The following is a 25,239-nucleotide window of genomic DNA, read 5'->3' as shown; positions in this document are numbered from 1 at the left end:
CCCCCCCCCCCCCCCCCCGCAAAGTCGTGGTCTTTGTGCCTGCCCCAGGACCGCGCGGTCCAGGGCACCTGCGTCCAGGGTCCAGCTCTGTCCACCACTTTGTCAGCGGCACCTCCCTGAGCCACTTGTTTTCCGCCCCGCTAAAAGCCACAGGTGGTAACGCTTGTTGCGGTACGCGGTCTCCCACAGCGGCTCCGCCCCCAGGCAGCAGCACTCCGAGCGCTGCGCTGGCCCTCGCTTTTCTCAGACAAGGCCCGCGGGCCGGAGAAGGCGAGGAATGCCCACCCCGCGCTACCCCCGACCCAGACTCGGTCTGCCCGGCTCCCGCGGCGCCCGGCACCCGCCCTCCCGCGGCGGCCGTGCCGCCCTCCCACTCGGCTCGCGTCTCCCCTACCTCGGGCTGCACTCCACGGCCCAGAAAGCCAGAGCTCAACTCCGGAACTTCGAGTGCTCATTTGCATGGCACTTCCTCCCGAAAATCCCCCCACACTCCCGTTTTCCATAAGGGTACTTCGCCGGCCCGGCCCGCTCCCTCCGCTCCCGCCTCCCCGCGCCCACTCACCATGTTGAGGGGGGCGCCGCCGTCGCCGCCTAGGCAGGCACTAGCTCTCCGGGACCGCCCGCCTGCGCGGAGGGACACGGAGCCCAGCGGTGGCACGACCCCCGCGGGGCAGCCTTATATAGCCCGGGGGCGGAGCGCGCGGCGGGCCGGGGCGGGCCGGGGCGGGCCGGGGCGGGCCGGGGCGGGGCTCTCGGCGCAGGCGCGGCGAATCGAAACCCGAAACTGACTGCGCGCGGGAGGAAGCGGCCGCCCAGCGCCCAGCTGGGCCGCGGCGCACCTGTGTCCTCCAGAGTTCCAGCCGAGCTCTAGAAAGAGGGAGGCAGTCACCCTTCCCTGGTCCCACAGAGGGATTAGGGTGAAGCCAGGGAGGCAGGGTCGTGCAAGGGCAAAGGCAGATCCTGTCTTTATTTAAAATTTTGGTATTTTATTCATCGTGGGGTTTTGCGTTAATTTTTGTGTGTTTTACAATATTATGTTAAAATACTGTTATGTCGCTTACTGAGTTTCTTGGCACCTTATGAAAAATTGCATCTGAAATGCCTCACTCGCCTCACCCTAGTCGGGGCCTGGTCCTAGCTAGCGTCACGTCAGCCCTAACGCCTACAAGGACTGCAGAAATGGAACAAGGATGGCAATAGCCAAGGGACAGATGGATAACGTAGTGAAATCCTAGCTTATCCCCTGAGGTAGCTGTTCAGCCACCACCACCTCTGGGAAGCCACTGAAAGCTCGGTTGGATTTTTGAGAGCTTCCCGTGTACCAAGTGCTGTTGCTAAGCACCCCTAGAAGCCTCACACCAACCCGGGAGACAGATACCCATTCTACAGAGGAGGAAACAAGCTTGCGGGAGCCTGATTTACCTGACCATGCCGCCCGGAAGTGGTGCAGGTGCAGGCGAGCTGCCACTCCTACTTGGGGCTGCTCCCTGCACTTGGGCAGGAACTTTCTCCAGCTGGGTTTCTAGAACACAGTGCCCCTGTCAGTGCCAGCATTCACTTCTTTCTGCCTTCCAGGCTTCAGGGTTTACAAGTAGGGCTTCCTCACTGTGACGGCTGAGGCTGTCCCATCATTATTTCTTCCATAAAGCCTCCCACAGTGCCCTGAACACAGTAGGCACTCAGCAAGATGAACAGATGGCCGGTGCCTGGGCAGACATACCTCTATTCCCGTCTTTAAGTTAGCCTGGTTCCTTGGAGCTTACCTGTTTCTTCACCCTCCTGAAACCCTTTCTTCTTAGCACCTCTCTCATTTCTTCCATGCGGTCCTTGGACAGGGCTTGGGGGAGAGGACCACCCGTCCCACCTTGAACACGCTCTGGGTCAGCCCTTGCTTGGGGTCTGTTTTGTCACCTGGTCAGGGTCAGGTCAGAGTTTCGCTTGGAATACGGTACCTTGAGCTGGGTTGAGCTGGGTTATTCGTTCTCTAAGGCTCTTGTGGGAGAGGAGGGAGGCTAAATGACAGACTCGGGGTTTGTAAGAATGAAAGGTATCTATTTAAAGGGAAAACAGTAACAGAATTAGGCAGAAGTGACCTGCGGAGCCTAGGCCCCATGTTCTCCCGTTAAAGACAAATCTCAGCTCGAAAGTCCAGTTTAAGATCCCCACAGCCCCTGGGAACACAAGCCCCCTGATTCTAATGCCAGCTGCTGACTGCTTCATTCATCTGCTTTTTTGTCTTTTTCCATTTCTTCAGCATCTTCTGCTGTGGTCATTTCTGCTGTTCCTCCCAGTTCCCTTTGCTCTACTTCTGACTCTTTTCTGCTGGCTTCTGAAACTTTCCTCTCCAGTCCCTCCGACTCCTTTCCACTTAAGTCCCCTGAGAGTTTCTGGTCCAGTTCTGAAGGCCTCCTGTAAATTTCTCTCGATTCCCTTCTGCTCACATTTCCCGCTCTTTCTGCGCCTGCTTCTCCGGATGCTTTCTTGGCAACGTCTCTTGAATCTTGCCCCGTGGCACCCAGCCCTGTTCTCTGAAAGGAACGGGCTCCCCCTACTTCTCTCTGCCCGTTTTCTTCTTGTCCAGTTGCTGTGATCCTCAGAATCTCCTGAGACAACTTGTCTTCTGTCTCTTTCTCGTTCTCAATTGGCTCTCGTTCCCAATGCTTCATCACCTTCTCAGGCTCGTTTCTTTCTCTTCTCATTGTTTCCTTCTCCCTTACCATCATGATCTTATTTTCCAATGCAATGGCCTCTTCTGAAAAACAGGAAATAGGAGGGAAGAAAAGTAAAAGTTTGTTCATCTCTGGGCCTGGGTGAACCTCAACCTATAGGGGCCTGTGCTTCTGAGAGATAGCACGCCTTTCCAAAAGCAGAGAAAGGGGATCATTGTTTCCTGAGAGCCAGCCCTGTTCCAGACATCGTGTGAGCTGCAGAGGTGATACCATTCGGTTGTCATGGAATTGCATAGTGTCAGTGATTCAAGTTCGCAAAGGACCCGAGACTGATGACAGAAATCATAGCCAGTGGTCACACTGCAGATAAATAAATGGCAGGACCAGAATTTGAACCCAGGACGGTCTGCCCTCGGAGCACATTCTCTTTCCCTACTAAAAATAACATAGGAACTGGAAAATCACAGAGGGGTTCTTTTCTCCAGCACCCTTATTCTGCATTTCTCTTTGTCCCTGGGAAACACATTCATCATTTATTGGGAGGTTCCCTATCAAAATATGAGCAGACTGTTAGCAGGAAGTTCAGCTGGAGAACTATGTTTACGACCAAAGTGATCCTTGCCCCATGTTTTTATGAGCTACAGAGAAAAGTCACAATCCCCTCCTGAGTTCCTCCATATTCTCTTTCTGGAAGCCCCTGGTCTCTAAGATGCCTACAAGCACGCCCCCCCCCCCCCCCCAATACCCAAAGTTCACAGCAGGGAAAAGGCCTTCATTTGGTGGTGAAGACATGTGCAATGCTGCCGCCTGCTGTTCCCGGAGGGAAGTGCCAAGCAGTACCCGGCCGCTGGCCCCAGGGCCTTCCCAATGGGTTTTCAGGATACCTTCCCCGGCACGTGGCCGTGGCCCGCCAAGGGGATGGGAAGCTGCAAGGTGCATCTCCCCTTTCCCTGCTGTATCTCTTCACATCGATTGCCCCTGCGGCTTCTGAGAGCAGCTCTAAGGGCCTGTGGGAGCAGGGGCAGATTCCCTCCCTGGGGAGATCCAGCCACCATATGGCAGGCTCTGGATAATAAAGGGTTGTGATCTGGCTGCTTGGGTGCCCAGAAACCTCACACCCAGCTTCCTGCTGCTGCTACTGGAGGACTTCAGCCTTGGTGTCTGGAGGGGGCTCTGTCCTCCTGGGGACACGGAGCGCAGACCTGGCTACGTGTCACTGCGATGGAGCTGCAATGATACACCACCACAGAGGGGGAGGCAGAAAGTGGGTAGAAGTATGGGTTCTGGGCCAGGCTGCCTGAGACTGAAAGCCACGGTGGGACTTGAACCCTTCTGCCTCTGTGTCCTCATCCATAAAACCAGTAATACTTATTTCATAGTGTTCTCGAAGGGATCAGGAGAGTCAGCTCACATCAAGCCCTTAGAGGACGGCCTGGCACACAGGAAGCACTGAATGGAGAACAGCCTCTTTCATCACCCCACCCCCCTGGGGCCCATCCCTGCTGACTACCGTGAGGCCTGGGGTTCCAGCCACCTCCTCTTCCCTCAATCCTTCCTAGAGCTGGGGGATGGGCGAGGGGGGGGTTTCAAGGGGGGGTTTTCGAGGCTTCCCTGGAGGCCGGACTCCTGCGTGCCCTCACCTGGTCCCTGCCTTAACATGCCAGCACACTGCCAGAGAGCAGTGTGATGCAGCAGGGGACAGTGTGGCTCCAAGTCAGACTGCTGTGTGACCCAGGCAGGTTACCCAACCTCACTCAGCCTCCACTGCCTCCCCAAAATAACCAGTAGCTACTCCTAAGGTGGTGAGGACTGAGCCAGATCCTTCCTGTCTGATGCTTAACCCTGTGCGGGAATGCAGGAAGAGCCCCCAAAGTGTAAGTGTGCTTACAGCGTAAGCTGCTGTCATTCTGCCGCTGTGTGTTCACTCCTGCTATTTCCCACCAGAAGTGCCCTCCCCCTTCCTCCTCATGCCTAGAAAGCCCTTGGGCATCTTTTGGAGCCTAAAGCAGATGATTCTTCCTCTTTGGAACCTTCCCGCTCTCCCCAGAGACAGCCGGAGTTCTCTGCTGGTGCCCACAGAAGAGCGATGCCTCCCAGTCAGTAGTGCTTGCCCCGCAGGAGCCCATTTGCTGACAACTCAAATCGCCTGACTTCGCCCCCGGGCTGTGGGCTCCTCTGGGGCAGGGGCTGAGCCTCTGTCTCCCCCAAATCCCACACCTTCCCAGTGCATGGCAAGTGTTTAACAAATATCTGATGAATCAACTGGAGAAATACAGGGCTGGGCTCTCGGGGAACACGGTGTGGGCTCTGACCACCCCCCCCCCCCCCATGGGCTGGACCGCCTGCCTCTCCTGCCTCAGGGAAGGCCTGGGGTTTGCAGAGGGAGGGGGGGCACCGCAGCCAGAACGCTCAGTGGGCCGTGCCAACCCGGCACTGGAGGAGCTGCTGGAAAGTGCGGCGGAGGACTGACAGAAAAGAAGGCAGAAGAGAATCCTGAAGCTACCTCCTGGCACTCACCTTTCTCCCTCTTTTCTTTCAGTGTCTCCCTGTAGTTCGTTTTCTTCAGCTCTTCAATGATACCCTTGTTGGCATCATCCAAGGCCTGTGGGTGGAGAGGAGCCGGTGAACTCTTTTTTTTTTTTTTAATGTTTATTTATTCTTGAGACAGAGACAGAGTGTGAGCAGGGGAGGGGCAGAGAGAGAGGGAGACACAGAATCTGAAACAGGCTCCAGGCTCTGAGCTGTCAGCATAGAGCCCGACGCGGGGCTCGAACCCACGAACTGTGAGATCATGACCTGAGCTGAAGTCAGACGCTTAACCAACTGAGCCACCCAGGCGCCCCCCCGGTGAACTCTCTTAACCCCTGTTGGCACCAGCAGCTCCCTTTCTCCACCCAGGCCCCCTCCCCAGCAGGCAAGGCTCTGCACCAGCCTTGCCACCCTCCCTTGTCCCCTGGCTCCTCTGTAGACTCCTGCCCTGGGGCTAATTTAGACTTCCGGACTTGGAATTACCCACACTAAGTGGCAGGGGATACTTACTGCGGGGAACAGGGGACACAGGGGATACAACTGCGGGGAACTCGGACTTCACCTCCCTTGGGCTGAGCTGTGTATTTGGGAGCTGTCTCTGCTCATTCTGACCTCCTTACCAAAAGCTTCTTTTGGCTTCAGCCAGTGTAGAGTGGAAAGCCTCTAAGCACTCAGCAAGGCAGTGAGCCATGGAGAGGCCTCAGAAACACACGGGGGGTGGGGCTGGGGTGCTGGCCTGTCTTCAGAGGGGCTTCCGGGGCATCTGCAGCTTCCCCAGGGGCCTGGGCCTCAGCCTGTGTGCGTGTTGTTGAGGGCAGAGCAGCAGCAAGCACGTGGGAACAATCCGCAGAAAGACCACGGGCCTGGATGCTCCTGTTCAGCGTTGGTCTGCCCACTAGTACACATTCCTGCCCAGGGCTGCCAGTCCAGGAAGGTGAGGCGGCAGGGACCTGGTCTCCTGAGGTGTCACCTAGGGCCGAGACTTCCCCGTGCCTCTCATTTTCAAAACACTACCCTGCCTTCAAGGCGACCCCAGACCCTCCAAGATGGGAAAGCCCAGCCCTGCCTCCCGCCCTGGGCTCTCTCACTCCAGATCCCCTGGTCCCTGCAGCACTGGTCAAGAATAGGGATTTTTGTCTTAACCTTCCCACTGACAGCAAGCTTCCCAAGGGCCAGGACCATAGCTGTCACCTTTGGGCTGGGCAGCTCAGAGCCAGCTAGTGGTCCGCAAATATTTACTGGACTGAACTGTCAAGCTCCATCTGCAGGGCAATCGCACAGAAGGACATCAAGTGGGAGAAATCATGAGTGTGACTGGAGAGCTCTTCCTCTGGAGGGCAAGGTGCACATTTGGAGAGTTGACCCCCCAACAGAGGAAGAAGACAGCGGTATGACGGGCCTGAGCTGCCCTGGGACAGGTGAAGGGAGGGCACAGACTGCCTCATGGTGGACTCTCTTGGGAGCAATTTCCCCCTGACAGGAAAGGGGTAGTCCCACCAGGGTCCTCACAAACCACAAGCTCACGTCCTAAAAAACCGAGTATATCAGGTCTCTCCTCTGCCATTCCCAGCCCTTTGAGTCAAAGCTCGTCCACTGACCGTCTAGGGTCCTCTGGCCCTACTCCTACCACAGTGAGCCACCCCGTGTACCCAGTCCCAGGACCTCTTCTCTGCCTCCCACAGACTCCTCAGTGCCCATGGCCTCCTGTGCCTTCAGAGCCCTCACCCCTTCTCAGCCCAGCCAAACCCTGCTGTCCTGGTCCTTCGAAGCCCAGAATGAGGCCTGCCTCCAACTGCAGCATCCTTGGCTGTCACTTCCCAGGGTCCCTGCTCCCTTTCGCGAGTGCCTGAACCTTCAATCTGGTCCCTAAGGCCACCCATGCCCTTCGTGGTACCCCTAGTTACCATGCCTGGCCTCTACTGACCACGGGGGCAAGCTCCCCTAGGACAAAGCCCTGCTTTTTGTTGTTGTTGTTAAGTAAGCTCCATGTCCAGCATGGAGCCCAACTTGGGGCTTGAACTCACACCCTGAGATCAAGACCTGAGCTGAGATAGGAGTGCCTGGGTGGCTCAGTTAGTTGAGCGTCTGACTTCAGGTCATGATCTCGCGGCTTGTGAATTTGAGCCCTGCATCGAGGCTCTGTGCCGACAGCTCAGAGCCTGGAGCCTGCTTCAGATTCTGTGTCTCTGCCTCTCCCTGCCCCAACCCCAGTCACACTCTGTCTTTCTCTCTCTCTCTCTCTAGAGAATAAACGTACATACATACATACATACATACATACATACATAAAAAACCTGAGCTCAGATCGAGAGTCAGACGTTCAACCAACTGGGCCACCTAGGTGCCCCGGGACAGGGGCCCTGCTTAATTCACACCAGCAGATGCTTACTGGGGTCCAGCCAGGTGCTTGCTGGTCGTAGCTTTGGAGTTTCAACACGGGGCAGCTTAGGCGGGCAGTGGGAGGTGGGGAGGCCAGGGGATTCATGCCAAACTGCCTGTGTTGTCGGTGCGCAGACCCTACTGAGGGTGTGTATTTGCCTGGAGTGGTTCTGGGAGCAGTGGCCAGCCTGATGCACCTGCAGGCTTCCCTGGATTCCCCTCTGGTCTCTGCGTCCTGAAGCTTGCAGTCTAGGCCGGCACTATCCAACAGAAATTTCCACCACCATGAGAATCCTCTAGATCTGCGCTATGTGGTACCTGCAAGCCACATGTGGCTACTGAGCATTTGAAATGTGGCTCGTGTGACTGAGAAACTGAATTTTACATTTTAGTTACTCTTAATGCGTTTTAATCTAAATAGCATGTGGCAGGCGGCCGCCTTAATGAGAGTGAGCAGTGCGGGTCTAGGCGTGGGAGGCTGTCACACTGTATTTCTTGTTGTCTCCTGGAGGAGGCAGCATTTTACAAACTGTTAAGTCCCAAAATCAACTGAGAAGATTTCAACCAGCATTAAAGAAAAAATGAAAACTGTAAGAGAATATAATAGGAAATATCAACATACATAGTAATGGGAAATATGTTTTGTAAAACGTTCGTTTCTGTTATTTACTTCAATTAAAAAAAGTTTTTTTTAATGTTCATTTTTGAGAGAGAGAGCAGAGCAGGGAAGGGACAGAGAGGGAGAGAGAGAGAGAGAGACAGAGAGACAGAATCTGAAGCAGGCTCCAGGCTCTGAGCTGTCAGCACAGAGCCCAACACAGGGCTCAAATTCACGAGCTGTGAGATCATGTCCTGAGCCGAAGTCGGACGCTTAACCGACTGAGCCACCCAGGTGCCCCTCTATTGTTTATTTCAAATAGAAATAGGGGCGCTAAGCGTCTGCCTTCGGTTCAGGTCACAATCTCACGATTCGTGAGTTCGAGCCCCGCATCAGGCTCTCGGCTGTCAGCGTGGAGCCTGCTTGAGATCCTCTGTCTCCCTCTCTCTCTGCCCCTGCCCCACTCATACTCTCTCTTAAAAATAAATAAACTTTAAAAAAAAGAAAGAAAGAAGAGTATCGGGGTTGCTGAATAAACTGACGTCAGTAGCAAGCATTCGAAAGCCACTATCCCTCCTAGAATGTGGCCTGCAGTTGGTGGGTAATAAATACCTGTGGACTGGCTAACTGAGGGGCTGAGGGGCTTAGGGGCTGAGACCCACCCACCCCTTCCCACAGCCAGGGCCCAGGGGGGTGGGCAGCTCACGCTGATGATGGCTTGCTGCGCCTCGTTGTTATGAACCAGCTTCGCTCTCTCCAGGGCCTTCTCAAAGTTGCTCACGGCCGACTCGAAGTCTCTCAGCTTGACTGGAAAGCAGGGAGGAGGCACGGCACAGGTAGATTGTGACACTGTGTGTTGCACAGTGCAGCTGCCTGGCTGCTTCCGGGGTCAGTGAGAAGCCCCAGGCCTCAGGCAGCATCACTGGCCAGCACCACCCTTTCCATCACCTTCCTGGGCCATCTCACCACTAAGGACCAGAACCTAGGAGCCTGAGTCTTGGACAGCAGGCCATTCAGAGAGGTCAGAGAGGAAACTCCAGGGCAGCGGGACAACCCCATCTTCTCCCAACTTAAGATTGTTCCAGAAGTGGAAATCCATATTTTAAAAATGTTCATTAAAATTGTGCAAAAACGCTGCGAAGGCCACGGAAATATCAAAAGGCTGGATGCGACCCACGGGCCAGCAGTTGGAGTCCAGCCCCTGCACCTGCGCGGTCTGAACCCAGAGAGGAAGTAGCGCTGTCTGAGCTCACTCACCCAGCTCGTTAGTGCTGGAGCTGGAACCCAGTCCCTGACTGACTGGCCAACTCCCCAAGGTTCTGAGCCTGGAATGCCCAAAGCCCAAGCTCTGCCCGCAGGGCTGCACGGCCTCTAGAACTCGGTGGCTCCCAGGTGGCTGCATCTGATTTTTTCCATCCCAGAGTGGGGAAGCTGAGAGGGGCCCAGCGGCCCTCGGGGGCAAGTGAGTCAAGAGTCGAGAGTCGAGAGTCGACTCAGGGCAATGTCAGCTCTGATGGGTACACTGCATTTCCCCTTGAGCTTATACCATGACCTCCTAAGAAAAGGAAAGAGTTCTAGGAAAAGCTCCAGTCGTCACACCTTCCCCCAGTTTAAAGCTTCCACTGGAAGTTTCTACCTATATTTTTAGGGAAGAATCTGATTTGTAAATGAGGCCCATGAGGCCCTGTGGATCTGCCCCTCATCACCCCCACCCCCGGCCCCCAGGGGCTCCAGCTGGAACTGGTCTCCCCCAGCTTCTTAAATCAGCCGGACTCCTAAATGCTTCTAAATGCTGTCCCTTTGGCTGGAAAGCTCTGTCCTCAGCTCTCGGAGCAGCTGGTGCCTTCTCACCCTTCAGGTTTCTGCTTAAAAGTGACTTCCTTGGACATGAAGGCAGGAAACGGTTACCAGTGGTCATCCCTACTGTATGCCCAACTTGGTGCCTAGAAGGTGCCAAGGAAGTATTTGCAGTACGAGTGAGTGAATGATGATGCCCTTGATTATAGCACCCGCTGCATTTCCCTCCTTACTGGGGATCAGCTGCTCACCTGGGGCAGGCACTGAGCTCTGGTCGCGGCTTCATTGCGTCCTAACCCGTGACCTGCAGCCATTTCTTTTTCAACTTTGTGTTATGAAATATTTCAAATATACACGAAGTAGATGGAGTAGTTTGATGAGCCCCCACTACTCACCCAGCTTCAACAATGATCAAGCTACCACCGATCTTGTTTCATCTATTCCTCCTCACCCCTGCCCCTTGCTGGCTTGCTTTTTACGACTTCATTGAGATGTGGCTATCATATTATAAAGCGCACCATTTGTAAGTACACAGTTCAGTGATTCTTGGCAACTTTATGGAGGCGTGGGATGATCCCCATGACCCACTTTCAGAATACTTCCGTTACTCTGTAAAGGTCCCTCAGCAACCTGCTGAACCACTCAGTGCCTCGTTTACCCCTACCCCTCCCACCTACTGTCTGCAAAATGAGGAAGATAACACCTTCATCATTGGCTCACATGGTGAGTAAGTGCTAGAATGCATGTGCACAGAGCACCAGGGCTGGGGGAAGTGGCGCTCTTCTGACGATGGCACAGTGCTATGCTGGTCTGTGGCCGAGCTCTTCGACGGCAGGGCCAGCTTCCGGGGTGCCCCGAGCTCTATCTGAGCCTAGCCTAAAGAAGGCACTTACCACACGCTGGGCAAAACGGAGGGGTTTATCATCCACCCTCCGAGTCAGAATTAACCTGGCCAGACTAAGGGGCACCTGGGTGGCTTAGCCGGTTGCGCATCTGACTTCGGCTCAGGTCATGATCTCACGGTATGTGAATTTAAGCCCCGTGTCGGGCTCTGTGCTGACAGCTCGGAGCCTGGAGCCTGCTTCGGATTCTGTGTCTCCCTCTCTCTGCCCCTTCCCCACTCGTGCTCTGTCTCTGTCTCTCAAAGATAAATAAACATTTAAAAAAAATTTTTTTAAACAAATAAACATTAAAAAAAATTAACCTGGCCAGGGATACATTGACGGTAAAGCTTCTGGCCATGGCATGGCAGTGGGCCCTGAGGGCTGGGAAAGGTAGGGCAGTCCTCTCTGTGCCCATACCTTGTGCCTGTGCCACCAGAACGCTGGCGTTCAGCTGCCACTCGATGTCCCCTTCTTCCTCAGCACACTGCTGGGACTTCTCCCCGTAATGCTGGGCCTGCCAGGCCTGGTCCAGCTCCAAGTAGCAGCGGCCGATCTCGTGGAACAGCCAGGTCTTCTCCAGCGTGGTTTTTGCCAGAGGGATCTTCTCCTCCCACCTGGGAACACGAAGAACCAGGGTCGGCTCTTTCCACCCAAACCCTTTACTCGGCCACAGGAGGCCAGGGCTCCTTCCCGGGGCAGAACAGAACTTGTGCTCCAACTACCAGCTCTTTCAGACCCGGGGATGGAGCCATAAGCGTTAAGATATTTTCAAACTAACAAAGCTATTTTGGTACATTTACGGAATCGAATCTGATACAATTGGAGATAATGTTTACAAACTTGGGTTTCAAATAACATAGGGGCACCCAGGTGGCTCAGTGGGTTAATTGTCCAACTTCGGCTCAGGTCATAATCTCAAGGCCCCACGTCGGGCTCTGTGCTGACAGCTCAGAGCCTGGAGCCTGCTTGGGATTCTGTGTCTTCCTCTTCTCTGCCCCTCCCCAGCTCATGCTCTCTCTCTCTCTCTCTCTCTCTCTCTCTCTCTCAAAAATGAATAACCATTTTTTAAAAATCTTAAGGGGTGCCTGGGTGGCTCAGTCACTTGGGCATCTGACTTCAGTTCAGGTCATGATCTCACAGTTCATGAGTTCGAGCCCCACATGGGGCTCTGTGCTGACAGCTTGGAGCCTGGAGCCTGCTTCGGATTCTTTCTCCATCTCTGCACCTCCCCTGCTGGCTGTCTCTGTCTCTGTCTCTCTCTTTCTCAAATATAAAACATAAAAAAAAATTTTTTTATCTTTAAAAATAACATAAAAATAACATTGAAGAATCTCATTAAGTATACAGAAGACAAAATCAATACCGAGAAAAGATTAGAATTAAAAAAAACGCGAGACCTCAATAAAGTAAGAGCAAGGTTAGAGTTAATCATTGTCTTCGGGGGGTGAGATTGAGTAGTTTTTCTGCTACTTTTCCATATTTTCCAAATTAATATTTTAACAATAAGCACAGATTTACTAGAAAACATTTTCTTTCTTTCCTTTTTTTTTTAAAGTAGGCTTCACACCCGGTGTAGAGCCCAATGCAGGGTATGAACTCATGACCGTGAGATCATGACCTGAGCTGAGACCAAGAGTCTGATACTTAACGCACTGAGCCACCCAAGAGCTCCTAAAACATTTTCTTATAAAAAGATGCACATGGATGGGTGAACTCTCAAACTCCTCCATCTTTTGGCACATAGACACCAGGGGCCATTCAGGAAACCAAGTTGCCTGGAGCACGGGGTCCTGGTGAACGAGTCTATTTCGATCCAGCACTGAGCACCGGAAGGACAGCTGCTCTCAGGGCTAAGCGAATGGGCCCGTGGAACCTCTCCATGCAGGCTGGTCGCCAGGCGGGCCAGGCTCTCTCCGGAGTTTCCCCGGGGCTGAGCTGCCCCATTGGAGCAGATTGTTGGCCCAGGGTTGCACATCAACACTTCAGTGATTGGGCCACCTGGAGAACTCAGCCTCCCTTCCCAGCGAGTTGACTTCCCAGAGTCACAGAAGAGCCTCAGAAGAGATCCTCAAGGTCAGGCAGTTCCTGAACTTGCCCAAGGTGAGAACCATCTGGAGGGCTTTGTTAAAACCAGGTTCTTGGGCTCCAACCCAGACCAGTAGAATCAGAATTTCCAGTGCAGAGACAGGTATTCATATACCTGTACTGCAGGGGATTCTTGTCACTGGGAAATTTTGAGAAGATGCTGATTCCAGCCAATTAACAAATGAGCCTCAGAGCTTACAAAACAGCTTGCCCCTGGTCACCTAGCAGAGCCTGGAGCCAAACTTGGGTCTTCTGATGCCTCATTGCCTGGCATGCTGGCCCCCGGCTGGGAGTCTGGTGGGAAGTGGGGAATCCTGGCCCGAGGGTGGGGCAAGGACAGCCCTGAGCACTCACGTGTCGATGGCTTGCTGGAATTTCCCAACTCTGGCAAAAACCCTGCCGATGTTGTCAAGGGCTCTTGACTTAGCATCAGGAAGGTCACTGTGGGGAAGAAGCAGAATAAGTTGTTCACTAGAAGTTGGCCATTCTTCGAGCTGTAGGAATTGAAAAGAAGCAAAGACAGGGCCTCTGGCCTCCAGGACTCGGGTAGGGTGGGTTGGAGGGATGATATCCAGGAGGAGAGGCTGTGGCACACAGGCCCTCTCGTGCCCTGTGGCCATGAATGAACACCTTTGGAATCTTTCCAGAGAATAATCACTCAAGAGCTTACCACATGTCCTTTGATGCAGCAATTTCCCTTCTAGGAATTTACCTGGAGAAGGGCATTCTTTGAAGCACTCTTTATAATGGTAAACATCAGAAATAATCTAAACCAGTGCCCTAGTGCTGGCAATTTTTGTGTATATAAAAAAAAAAGTCCCTCACATATTAAGTTAAAAAGCCAGATTATAGGGGCACCCGGGTGGCTCAGTCGGTTAAGCATCTGACTCTTGATTTCGGCTCAGGTCATGAATCTCACAGTTTGTGAGTTCGAGCCCAGAATCAGGCTCCATGCTGCCAGCATGGAGCCTGCTTGGGATTCTCTCTCTTCTCTCTCTCTCTCTCTCTTTCTCTCTGCTCCTCCCCTGCTTGCTCTGTCTCGTTCTCAAACTAAACAAACCTAAAAAAAAAGTCAGATTATAGGAGCATATACTAGGTCTATTGCCCTGTTTGTGCCAAAAATAAACATGCAGGCCTGAGGCACGATGCTGCGCCCCTGGCCTGACGATGGAGGAAGGAGCCATGGATGAGTTACGCTCAATGCACGGAGTACAAGTGTAGAAGGTGGAAAAGGCTGGAAACAGATTCTCCCTAGAGCCTGTAGAGGGAGCACAGCCCTGCCAACACATTGGTTCTGGCCCAGTGACAATGGCTTAGGACTCTACCCTTCAGATCTGTAAGAGAATGAGCGTGTGTTATTTTCACTCACCAAAAAAGAAGTGAATGAATAAAAAGTGGGCATTTTTTAAAAGATTTTCTCTCTCTTTTTTTTTAATAAGGTTTATTTATTTACTTTGAGAGAGAGAGAGAAAAAAACAAAGAGCACAAGCATGCGTGGGAGGGACAGAGACAGGGAGAGGGAGAGAATCCCAAGCAGGCTCCACACTGTCAGCACAGAGCCCGATGTGGGGGTCAAACTCATGAACTGTGAGATCAGGACCTGAGCTGAAATCCAGAGCCGGATACTTAACCGACTGAGTCACCCAGGCACCCCTAAAGATTTTATTTTCAAGCAATCTCTACACCCAACGTGGGACTTGAACTCAACCCAAAGATCAAGAGTTGCATGCTCCATGGACTGAGCCACCCAGGTGCCCATTTTTTGGCACCTAAAATGAGCACCTGGGTGGCTCAGTTGGTTAAGCGTCCGACTTCGGCTCAGGTCATGATCTCATGGTTCGTGGGTTCGAGCCCCACATCGGGCTCTGTGCTGACAGCTCAGAGCCTGGAGCTTGCTTTGGATTTTGTGTCTCCTTCTCTCTCTGCCCATCCTTTATTCTCTCTCTCTCTCTCTCTCTCTCAAAAATAAATAAACATTAAAAAAATTTTTTTAATGGGCATTTTTAAAAGAAGTTGAGAGGTGGGTGCCTGGGTGGCTCAGTCGGTTAAGGGTCCGACTTCGGCTCAGGTCGTGATCTCTCGGTGCATGAGTTTGAGCCCCACGTCGGGCTCTGTGCCGACAGCTCAGAACCTGGAGCCTGCTTCTGATTCTGTGTCTCCCTCTCTCTCTGACCCTCCCCCCATTCATGCTCTGTCTCTCTCTGTCTCAAAAATAAATAAACGTTAAAAAAATTATTTTTTAAATAAAAAAAAAGAAGTTGAGAGGATGTAAGTCTAACTATTAACAGTGATTACCCAGGGGAAATGAGAGTATGAGGAAAACTATTTATTTATCCATATTGTTTAAATTGTGTACAGTATTCCTGTAACAACAGAAAAGAGAGTAAGATATTTCCATAAAGAAAAACACAATTGTTCCCCTTACATTGGTTCTTTACCATCACCACCATAAGAACACTCTGATCTGTCAAAAACTTCCTCCCCAACAAAGAAAATAAGAAAACCCTCCTCCAATGCTCCCGTCACCCCCAGCATCTCCTCCCACTCTTTCCCTCATCCTCACCCAAGGCCCTGCCATCCAGCGGGCTCCTGTGTCCCCCATGAAACTTGGCACCTTGGACTCATTCTCCCCAGTGTGAACAGAGCCTGCCTTTCAAACATGCACATCTCATCAGGCCATTGCTCTCCCCGCAGAAACATGCACACAAAAGCACCGAGTTGCACTGTATTGCTGTGCATGATGACAAAAATGGAACATCCTGCATGTCTGCCCACAGGGACACAGTGCAAGAAAGTACGTTGTGTGCTGAAATTCCTTTCTCTGGAGCCATTTAAAGGACGAGACCCTTTCCAAGGCACATGCTTTTTAAAAACCATAAAAACGAGTTGCTTTTGTTTTGAGAATCCTAGGTATGTGCTTATGTACAGAAATACACAGGTAAATATATCGCAAAGGGGCCAGAAGGCCACATGTCTAGATGACCCCAGGGAAGTGAGGGGGGTGTGGTCCTGGGAGTGGGGGAGGAGGGGGGGACTTCCAAGTTCTGCTCTCCGTGCCACAGAGCTCTAGACCAAGTACCACACTCCCACTAGTACTTGTGTAAAAACAGACTCGGCCCTCAGTCCTCTTCAGCATGGGATCTAGACTGCCACTCCCCATAGGTCCTGCCCCATCCCCCACAGCTTCCACCCCTGCTGCTTCTCTCTCTCCACCTAGGGTGCCCTCCTCCCTCTCCGCTGGTCCACTTGGCTGACCTGTCCTGTCCGAGGCCCCCTCAGCTCCCGCCAGTGCTCCCACATGCCTCTCCTTGGACCTTCACCCACATTGTGCACCTGCTGCTCTGATGGCACCCCCGATGGCAGCCTCCCCCTTCTAGAGAGGGTGCTCTGCTATGGTGTGATGAATGAATGAATGAATGAATGCTAACTTATTCATAATACCGTGTAACAAGAAATAATAGCAATGATAAAGCATGCAATCTAGAGTGTCTGAAGGGAGAAATGAGGGCTGGCAGGCTCTGGAGGTGGGAGGCACATGTGGGGCATTGCTGATTACAACGAGGGAGGACCTGAACTCACAAACAAGACTGGAGGCCCCTTCATGGGTGTTAAAAAGGGCCTAACATTATCAGAAGAACACCTCTATTTGTTTAGCCACTTGGCGTGCATTTATCACATGCCCACTAAGTGGCAGCTGCTGGAAAGGGAAAGGGATATATGATAGTCCCTTCCAAAGTCCAAGGGGAGCCAAGATCCACATGGAGTGTGGAGAGGGAACATTAAAGGGGGATTTCTATATCACCCAGGGGGCACACATTTAAAATTTGAAGGGGGTGGTGGTGCCTGTGCCTGAGTGGCTCAGTTGGTTAAGCAGTGGACTCCTGATTTCAGCTCAGGTCACGATCTCGCGCTTCAGGATCAAGCCCCACATTGGGCTCCACAGTGACAGTGCATGAAGCCTGCCTCTGATTCTCTCTCTCCCTCCCTCACTCATGCTCGCTGTCTCTCAAAACAAATAAACTTGAAAAAATTGTCTTAAATAAACAAAATTTTGTTTTGGGAAGGAGGGAGCTGATAAAGAAAGTGCTGGCTAGAGAGAAGGAAGTCCTCTTTAGGGGCTGCAGGAACAGAGCCACAAGGTGCTGGCTGAGGCCCAAGATGCCCAGGGGCCTGGAGAGAACTAGGTCAATTGGGGCCAGGACAAGTCAGGTCAGGAAGGGCAGACCAAGCTGAGCAGAACTAGGAGCTGGAACTTCATCCCGACCCACGACTGGACTTGTTTTGCACAGAAGGGCCAGGTGGGCTCCAGGAAACCCAGGATGGAGGAATCAGTCTAGAAATGAGGAGGGTCTGGACTGAGCTGTGGGAGGGAAATGGAAAAATACCGAGGAGACAGGAAGAAGGAAGCCCAGACAAGACGTAGGCTGGCTGGGCATGAGCACGGAAGGGAGGGAGGAATCTGAGAGGCTGCCTGGGCTCCTTCTTGGGGACTGAGTGGCCAAGAGAGCCATCCCTGCAGACAGAGAACCCTGGAGCAAGAGGTTGGGGAGGAAGATAAGGGGTTCCACTTTGGTCATGTTAAATTTGGGATTCCTGTGGGACACCCAAGTGAAAATGCCTGGGATTCGGATGGCTATGCGGGCCTGGGGCTTGGGAGGGAGGGGTGGTGAGAAGCAAAGGTGATAAGTAAGTCCTCAGGGCCTGGGAGACAGCTGGATTCACGGCACTGTCAACACATATCTCATTTCATCCTCATAGTCCCTGAGTTGGTATTATTATGCCTTCATCAGAGATGAGCAAACCGAGGAGATGAGCAACTTAATCAAATCCACACAGCCTCGGAGTGCCAGAGCCGGGAATCAAACCTGGGAATCAAACCCGGCCCTGTCTCCAAAGCTGCTGGGTTGTTTTCTACTTCCAGAACAGCCGCTATGGGATACTTCTGCTCAGCACGCAAAGGCCAGTGAGAGATGAACTGGGAACGAATAGCACATGGGGCTCCGGTGAGTGAGGAGAGGGTGGGAGGCAGGAGCCTTCAAGGAATATGGTTTGACCCAGGGGCGCCGGGGTGGCTCAGTCGGTTGAGCATCCAACTACGGTTCAGGTCATGGTCTCATGGTTTGTGGGCCCCGCGTCGGGCTCTGTTCTGACAGCTCAGAGCCTGGAGCCTGCGTCAGATTCTGGGTCTCCCTCTTTCTCTGCCCCTCCCCCACTTGCACTCTGTCTTTCTCTCTTTCTCTCTCTCTCTCTCTTTCAAAAATAAATAAACATTAAAAGATTTTTGAAGAAGAAGAAGAAGAAGAAGAAGAAGAAGAAGAAGAAAAAGAAGAAGAAGAAATAGGGTTTGACCCAAATGGAGGAGTGACAGGGAGCGCTATGCAGAAGTGGGTTCACAAGAGGCCTTGGGTGCCAAGTGAAGGCAGGTGGTTTGAACCTGCAGACAACAAGGGGCCAAGGCCAGTGTGTCAACAGGGTTAGAAGGGTTGGGGGATGAAATGCAGGTCGCTGGAGGTGAGGTGTGGAAGCAGCTGGAGGCAGAGACAGCCGAGCCCCTGACCTGTGACCGGAAATGGATAATGGGAGGTGGGAGAGAGTCTCAGACTGTGGGCAAATGGGAACCGAGCAGGGGAACGTCATGCAGGGCTCTACAGGTTAGATTCAGGATGACTGGAAACTGATGGCACCTTGAGAGGGACCCTCAAGTCTTGGGAAGAGCTGATAGCTGGTATTCGTACTATTATGGATACCTGGCATTGTCCTGAGATCTTTACATGGACTTCTGCATGGTTTCTTCCTTCCCCCCTATCAGGAAGGGGCTACTGTTATGCCCATTGACAGAGGACACCCGGCTGGGACAGGGGAAGTCCCTTGCCTAAGGCCCCACGGCTGCGGTTTTGGCTGCGAGGTACAATTCCAAAGCCCAGGTGAGGTGGACTCTAGAGCCCCGTGCTCTTGGTCAGCACCATAGTTTCCAAGACCCTGCTCGATCTGACCCCTGCCATTTGGCCTGGCTTCCTCTTGGTCACTCTTCCCCTGGCAATACTCTGTGCTCTCCAGCATCAAGCTTCCATTGGCCTCCTTCAGGGTCCTCCCACAGACCAAGTGTGCTCCCCAGGGCCCAGTCCTATCCTCCTGGAATATACTCCTCATAGCACTGGGTCCTGTACTTCTCCTTTGTGACACGTCCCACAATTACCATTTATTAGCTATGTCATTTTTTTGTTTTACATCTGTAGGGAGATGACCCTTATTTTGGGTCACTGCTGTGTTCTTAATGCTAGCAACATGTGGCAAGTCTGGGGTTCATATATGCTTGTTGAGATGATTTAAGAACAGAAATACCCTTGGGGCACCTGGGTGGCTCAGTCGGTTAAGCCACCCACTCTTGATTTCGGCTCAGGTCATGATCTTGCAGTTCGTGAGATAGAGCCCCGAGTCTGGCTCTGCACTGACAGTGTGGGGCCTGCTTGGGATTCTCTCTCTCTCTCTCTCTCTCTCTCTCTCAAAATAAATAAATAAAAACTTAAAAAAATAAAGAATAGAAATACCCCTCAGAGCCAAACCTCTGGGAGCTTTCTGGCATCTGGGGCCACTTCCTTCCTCTTTGTGGCGAAAAAGCTGACAGTCTAGGTCCGCCTCTTAGCCTCGGTCCTAGGAGCTCACCCTCCAGCAGTCCTGGCAAAAGGCCAGGCACGGCCCCTGCCCCCCTCGTCTTCAGGCCCACGGGCCTCAGCCGCTCAGCTTTTCCTGGACACTCACTGTTCCTTGGCGATCTCCAGGTCCTTCCGGTGGCTCTGCAGGGCTGCGACCATCTGCCCCAGCTCAATCTGGGCGTTCCCTATGCAGCTGTACAAGTTTCCAAGCAGCTCATCCTTGTTGGGCACCTCCTCTTTGTTCCATTCCAGCACCTTCTTCAGCACCTTCTCAGCCTTCTGAAGGCTCCCTTCAGCATTGCCGCTGCTCAGCACTAGGAAGGGGAACAGGGGACATGGAGGCGGGAGCAGCCTCCTCAGGCTGAGGGGAGAACCCACCTCCCCACAGGGGATACCATCCACAGGCCAGCAAAACCAGGGTCTCAGCCCACAGTGCTGCATTCCACCGCCTGGCAAAGGCCTCACCCTTCCAAGAACACTACCCACACATGTCAATGTCCTCGAGGCTTTTGAGGATGTAGCGAGCTGTCTGTGAGGGCTGCCGTTTGCGGTCTCGCAGCCATTTCTCTTGCATCAGCTTCCGGTCCCGCTCCCTGGCATAGATGGGCTTCTGCTGTCTCCAGAAGTTACTGCGGGTGTCCAGGTAGTTGATGCCTGTCATGATGAGGTCCTCCACGGTCAGGCCGTGCTTGATGGTGCCTTTGATCAGGTCTGGGGAGAAGGGTGTGAGGAGAAATCAACTAGAACAGGCATGTAAGGGAGCTACCTCCTCTTGGCTGGGGATCCTTGCTGCGGGGGCCCCTGTGGGGCTCTCTGTTTTGAGTTGGAGAAAGCAAGGGCACATAGGTGACAGAGTAGCTCTATGTGGACCCAGGTGAGGCCAGAGCCCCCTTTCCAGGCACTCCCAGGGTGCCGAATTCAGTGCACAGGCCTCTTATGGCAAGATAGAAGGAGCTAGCAGAAGGCGCAGCTGGCGGATAGCTTTCTGAAAGGACCCCAACCCGCAGGGCTCCCTTATTTCAGGTTATGTCCTCTGAGAAGACTAAGTATGAATGCACAACCTGGTCCAGGTTACCAGTGCCAAGTGATTCCCCAGGTGCCAGTGGGTCAGTGCAAGCTGGGAGCCGGGGTGGGGGAGTGGGGGTGTGCCCAGGCTCTGCCCGCCTGCCTGATCCGAGGTTAGAGCTGGTAGCAAAACTGCAGGGCTTCTTGGGGATAACTTTCAGGCTACCCTTTCCTCCACAGAAGATCCTCTGGAGGGAAGAAAGTTTTCAGGCCTCTTTCAGAGATGGGCCAGCAGCGAAGCTGCTCGAGACACAGACCTGCAGGGCGTTCTGCAGATGCCCTCAGGAAGTCAGTTCTGGAGAAAAGGCATTTGACTCAAGGATGAATCCTGCTTAGGCTTATCAGCTAACGGCAATACTCCCACCCTCCCATTTCATTTCAAGGCTCTGCCCTATTTTCTGCCACCGCCAGCACAGTATGGTGGAAAGAGCGCTGGACCTGAGGTTAGGAGGCCAGCCTCTGGTGCCAACTTTGCCATGAACTTGCTTGTCACCTTGGACAAGTTACTCCATTCAGGGTCTCTCTTTCCTTATCTATAAAAGGGGGGATTAGACCAGATGAGGTTTCAGAACACTCGAGTACTAGTATTGGAGGATTCCCCCCAGCAAGTCCCAGCTAGATTCCTTTGCCCGTTGTACAAATTGAAGGCTCAGAGGATGCCCCTCCAAGGACCCACATCTCTGGTGTTCCTTTGCAGGGCACCATAATGCCAAGAGCACTGGTTCTGCAATTGGACGTCTTAAGGTTCAAGTCCACTGTTTACCTATGCACCACCTTAGGTGAGTTACTTAACCTTTCTGCACCTGAGTTTCCTCATCTGTAAATGAGAACGCTAGGAAAACCTGTCCATAGGAGCATATCGGCTCATGTTACACGACAGGCTCTGTCTCCCGCTCGTGCATTAAGCACCCGTCCCAGATTTCTTCTGCCCCAAGTTCCCTGTCGCAAACAAAGTGTCTGAAACCTTCATCCAAAAGGAGCTTCTCCAGATACTCCTTGTCCACGTAGAGCTCGCCCAGGAGCTGGCGGACAATCTTCTCACTCTTCAACGAGCCCTTCCGCTTGGACTCTATCTTGGGGTGGTGTACGAGGTGTCTCATGGGATGAGGCTTCTGCTGGGCTTTCATACTCTGGGAAGATGGAGTGACACCCGACAGAGCCTCAACAGGGATCACAGAGTACACAGTCATGGCCCCAGAGTCTATGATCCCAGACATCTCCTCCAGGGCCCTCTCTGTGCACCCAGAACCACGGAGTGTGTCTAGTCTGGGAACAAGACCGCTCTGGGGCCGGGGCAGAATCCCATGGCCGCCCTTGATGGGCAGGAGCTGACCGTCCCCAGGTAAGAAGGCCACCGAGACCTGTGCTGCTCAGGCCCATGTGGGCTTCTCCTTGGGCAGGCTGTGGTGTCAGAACCAAGGCCCTCACCTCAGCCTGCTTGCTCAAGAAGGAGACGTCCCCTTTGTTCTTCAGCTTAATTGAAGAAGGACCTGCAAGGAGAGAAGTCTGGCTCAGGTCTGCCAGGCCCTCAGGCATGATCTATCCCCTACTTTTATGTAGAAATGGCTGCCTTTGGCAGGGGGTGGTGGAGGTTGTGGCAAAGCTGGCTCTGAGTGAGCCCAGCAGGTTAATGGTACCCGGGTGCTTGGAAGGAATTACAGCCTCCTAAGAGCTGGGCACCCCCCTCTAGCCCAAGGCCAAGGCCGCCAAATTTCCAAAGGAAGGCAGTCCCTAAGCACTGGAGGAGCTCTCTATCCCCAGGCATTTCCACACTCTGCCGCCCACCCAAGGAGGCAAACTCGTGCTCTCCTCCTGCCACCAACCTGCCACCAACCTGCCACCAACCTGCCACCAACCTGACAGGTAAGTCCAGTCCTTGGTGCAGATGTGGTAAGAGAGGAGGCCAGGTCCTAGGGCAGGCTATGCTCAGAACCCCAACCTACCCTATGAAACCAGGCCAAAGACAGGCCTAATGTGAACAGCCTTCTCATCTGGCTTGGAGGAGAACCAGAAGTTGCAGAGCTGAGCACAGTGGCTCAGGAGCTGGTCCTCTGGGTAGACAGTTCCTAATCTCCAACAAAATCAGCAGCAGCTAAATCCAAGCATGCTCCCTGCAGGCCTGGTGGTGGCTGCTCACTCGTATCTCCAAGCCTAAGGATTCCAAGAGCCTCCCTGGATAAGGGCACAGGTCCAATGGTCACTCACTTCCCACTGAGTTGTTGATGGCTTCCTGGGCTTTCTGAATTCCAACTTTGAATTCTCGGTCAGGCCGCAGCTTGTAGCCTCGATGATAGAACACCAGCGCAAACTCAAAGTCCCCCATGGTGTACAAGGTCTCAGCCTTTTGTAAAATCCCCTGAAATGAGAGAAGTCAAACTGAGGTGGACAGACAAGGCTTTATGGGACTTAGGCGTGGTGGAACAGGGAGGGTCCTGGGTTGAGGATCCAGGTTGGGATGCAGGGGCAGGTAACTAGATAAGTGACCTAAGGCGAGAAAACGGCACCAAACCCTAGGCAATCTGGTTAGCCTAAGTCCTCCCACCCATACGTAAAGTCACCTTACAGAAAGTCGGGTCACCCTGGAGCGAAGCCTCAGCATCCTGCAGGGATTTCTCCAACTCTCCCATCTTCAGGAAGCATTTGGACCGGGCAACCAGGCAGTTCTTATCTCCATTCTGAAGGTGAAGAGCCTAAGAAACGAACCACCCAGGTCGACAGGCACCAGGCAGCACGAGGTAGAAGCGGGACCGGAAAGGGCCTCCCAAACCCTCCTGCCAGGGCTTCCAGGGGATTCCTCAGGCCAGCAAACATGTCTCTGGATCTGATCAGACCAGAAGCAGCATAACACTGATCTTCGCTCCGCCAACTTGACTGTCTGCACGTAGCTCCTCTCGGACAAGGTCAAATCACTAGCTGTTGTGGAAGCGACTGGCTGAGAGAGATGCAGATACCACTCTGTGGATATATGGAATTTCCCCCAAAACATCTCGGATTCCTCCGGTCCACTCAGGTGACAGAAGCTTAGGAATTTTTTGCACCTACTGAGTTCACCTACAAACCTCAAAAGGATGCACTACACTCAAAATACATTTGTGAGGCTAAGCACTCTGAAGGCTAATGAAATGGGTTTTAGGACACCTGCCACTTGAGGCATCCATTCCCCAACTCTCTCTTCTTTACTCCCTTATTGAGAAGGAATCACTATTTCAGGAGATCAAGATGAAAATGCCAGCAAAACTGAAACTGTGATTTGGGGAGTAAGGCGAGAATGGAACACTTCCCCCCATGTCCTCTCTTCTGTCTGAAATCATCATAGGTGCTTTGACGTACTGTCCTTCCTGAGGCATCAGACTGTACTCACACCTTTCTAAGACCTACTTTTTACAGGAAGCAACTACTGGCTTTTCCGGAAGAAGGCTACTTCTCAACCAAAGCTATTTTCCCTCAGGGTGTTCTTTTCACTCTGCCTGAGCTTCTCTAGGATGGAATGCGATCCTGAAAGAGGAGACTGGGTGGAGGCAGGGATCCTGAACTCAACCCTTCACCCATCTGGCCTACCAGTTCTGGTTTTAGGGTGTGGTTGGTGAGCCAAAGGGACAAAAGACTTTGGGTAGCAGTGGAGAAGCTTGACTTTAGGGGGAGTCTTGGGACTGGTTAGAGGGCTATCCTGCCACTCCCTTTGGAATAAGAAGGATTGGTTGTAAAAGAAATTGTGGTAAGAACATCTAACAGCTTACTTGTGAGGGAGTATGTAAGGTGGTTAGTATCTAGCCCTGGAATCTGACTGCCTGGGTTTGAATCCTTTCTCTTGCCAGTTCAATGAATCTCGGACATGTAATCCACTTCTACATCAGTTTCCTCGTCCATAAAATGGATTCATAACAGAACCTCCCTCATAGGGTCATACGGTGCTTAGCACCGTAGGACGGGGTGGATCGAGTCATACTAAGGTTATGTATAATGCTAGTGATATACTGACCATCTGTGAGCAACTGTGTGCCAGAGATTGCACCACTCGTACATGCAGCCTCCAAGGGTAATAAAGGCTGCTCTGTGGAAAGAGGCCAGTGAGTCACAAAACATTCAGCAAAAAGTAGAAGTCCCTGTTAATGCAGAGAATGGTTATTAACAGCAGAAGGCAAGTGAGAATTGGTAGAAAATGGCCAAGCGGTGCCAGTAGTGCGTCAATTAGGCACAAATGAATCATAGAAACAACAGGGTCCTCCAGCACCACGGGAACCTCAGTGTCACCGGGAATTAGAAGGGGTGATGGGTAATTGGTACGTTCAGAGCGCGACTCACGTTGCTGAAGCTCTGGGCAGCTTTAGAGAACTCCCCGCACAGATACAACCGCTCGCCTTCCGCCATGTAAGAGGGAAAGGTGCTTCGCAAGGTGTCAGCTTCTGGGTCCGACATGGTGACCGCATGCGGTGACGCTGAAGCAGAAAAAGGGAGGAAAAGAAGCCGGAGAACCTGTGTGTGGCGTGTAGAAGCCCCGTCTCCTAGCAACCGGGAAGCGGAGAGGTGCTTCCGGCCCCTCCCCTCGCTCCTTAGGGGCGGGAGTCCCCGGGACAACCGAT

General features: G+C 52.8%; 2 protein-coding genes across 5 annotated transcripts in view; both read right to left on the bottom strand.

Moving 5' to 3' along the window:
• Positions 1-709, bottom strand: part of CNP (2',3'-cyclic nucleotide 3' phosphodiesterase) — a 5,833-nt gene extending 5,124 nt beyond the window's left edge. Inside the window, exon 1 of one of the 2 annotated variants that reach the window (XM_049636084.1) lies at positions 563-709. In XM_049636084.1, the coding sequence (XP_049492041.1) occupies positions 563-565 (3 nt within the window). In that variant the 5' untranslated portion in view covers positions 566-709. Of the gene's footprint in view, positions 1-394; positions 473-562 lie in introns of those variants that run through there. The other variant, XM_049636085.1, reaches the window with a different exon arrangement.
• Positions 710-1,938: 1,229 nt separating this feature from the next.
• Positions 1,939-25,239, bottom strand: ODAD4 (outer dynein arm docking complex subunit 4). Of its 3 annotated transcripts, none has more exons than XM_049636067.1 (12): positions 24,962-25,239; positions 23,218-23,349; positions 22,865-23,015; positions 22,088-22,149; positions 21,624-21,789; positions 20,081-20,305; positions 19,701-19,908; positions 13,296-13,382; positions 11,274-11,470; positions 8,882-8,982; positions 5,187-5,271; positions 1,939-2,752 (listed from the first exon to the last, which is right to left on the bottom strand). In XM_049636067.1, exons 1-12 carry the CDS (start codon positions 25,073-25,075, stop codon positions 2,217-2,219), a joined length of 2,064 nt encoding a protein of 687 aa, XP_049492024.1. In that variant the 5' UTR covers positions 25,076-25,239; the 3' UTR covers positions 1,939-2,216. The 3 variants fall into 3 exon arrangements, with proteins under 3 accessions (XP_049492024.1, XP_049492023.1, XP_049492025.1); XM_049636066.1 differs by lacking the exon at positions 24,962-25,239 and adding an exon at positions 24,639-24,932; XM_049636068.1 differs by lacking the exons at positions 1,939-2,752; positions 8,882-8,982 and having other exon boundaries at positions 24,962-25,151.

Source organism: Panthera uncia, chromosome E1, assembly GCF_023721935.1.
Source record: "Panthera uncia isolate 11264 chromosome E1, Puncia_PCG_1.0, whole genome shotgun sequence".
Classification (NCBI taxonomy): domain Eukaryota; kingdom Metazoa; phylum Chordata; class Mammalia; order Carnivora; family Felidae; genus Panthera; species Panthera uncia.
This window is presented reverse-complemented; position numbering and strand designations above follow the sequence as displayed.

Excerpts from the sequence above, each read along its gene's own strand:
- ODAD4 (XM_049636067.1), bottom strand. The coding sequence starts at position 25,075 with ATGTCGGACCCAGAAGCTGACACCTTGCGAAGCACCTTTCCCTCTTAC. Across the intron at positions 13,383-19,700 it reads CTGGAGATCGCCAAGGAACA|TGACCTTCCTGATGCTAAGT; the intron begins GTGAGTGTCCAG and ends TCTTCCCCACAG. Across the intron at positions 11,471-13,295 it reads TTCCAGCAAGCCATCGACAC|GTGGGAGGAGAAGATCCCTC; the intron begins GTGAGTGCTCAG and ends TCGTGTTCCCAG.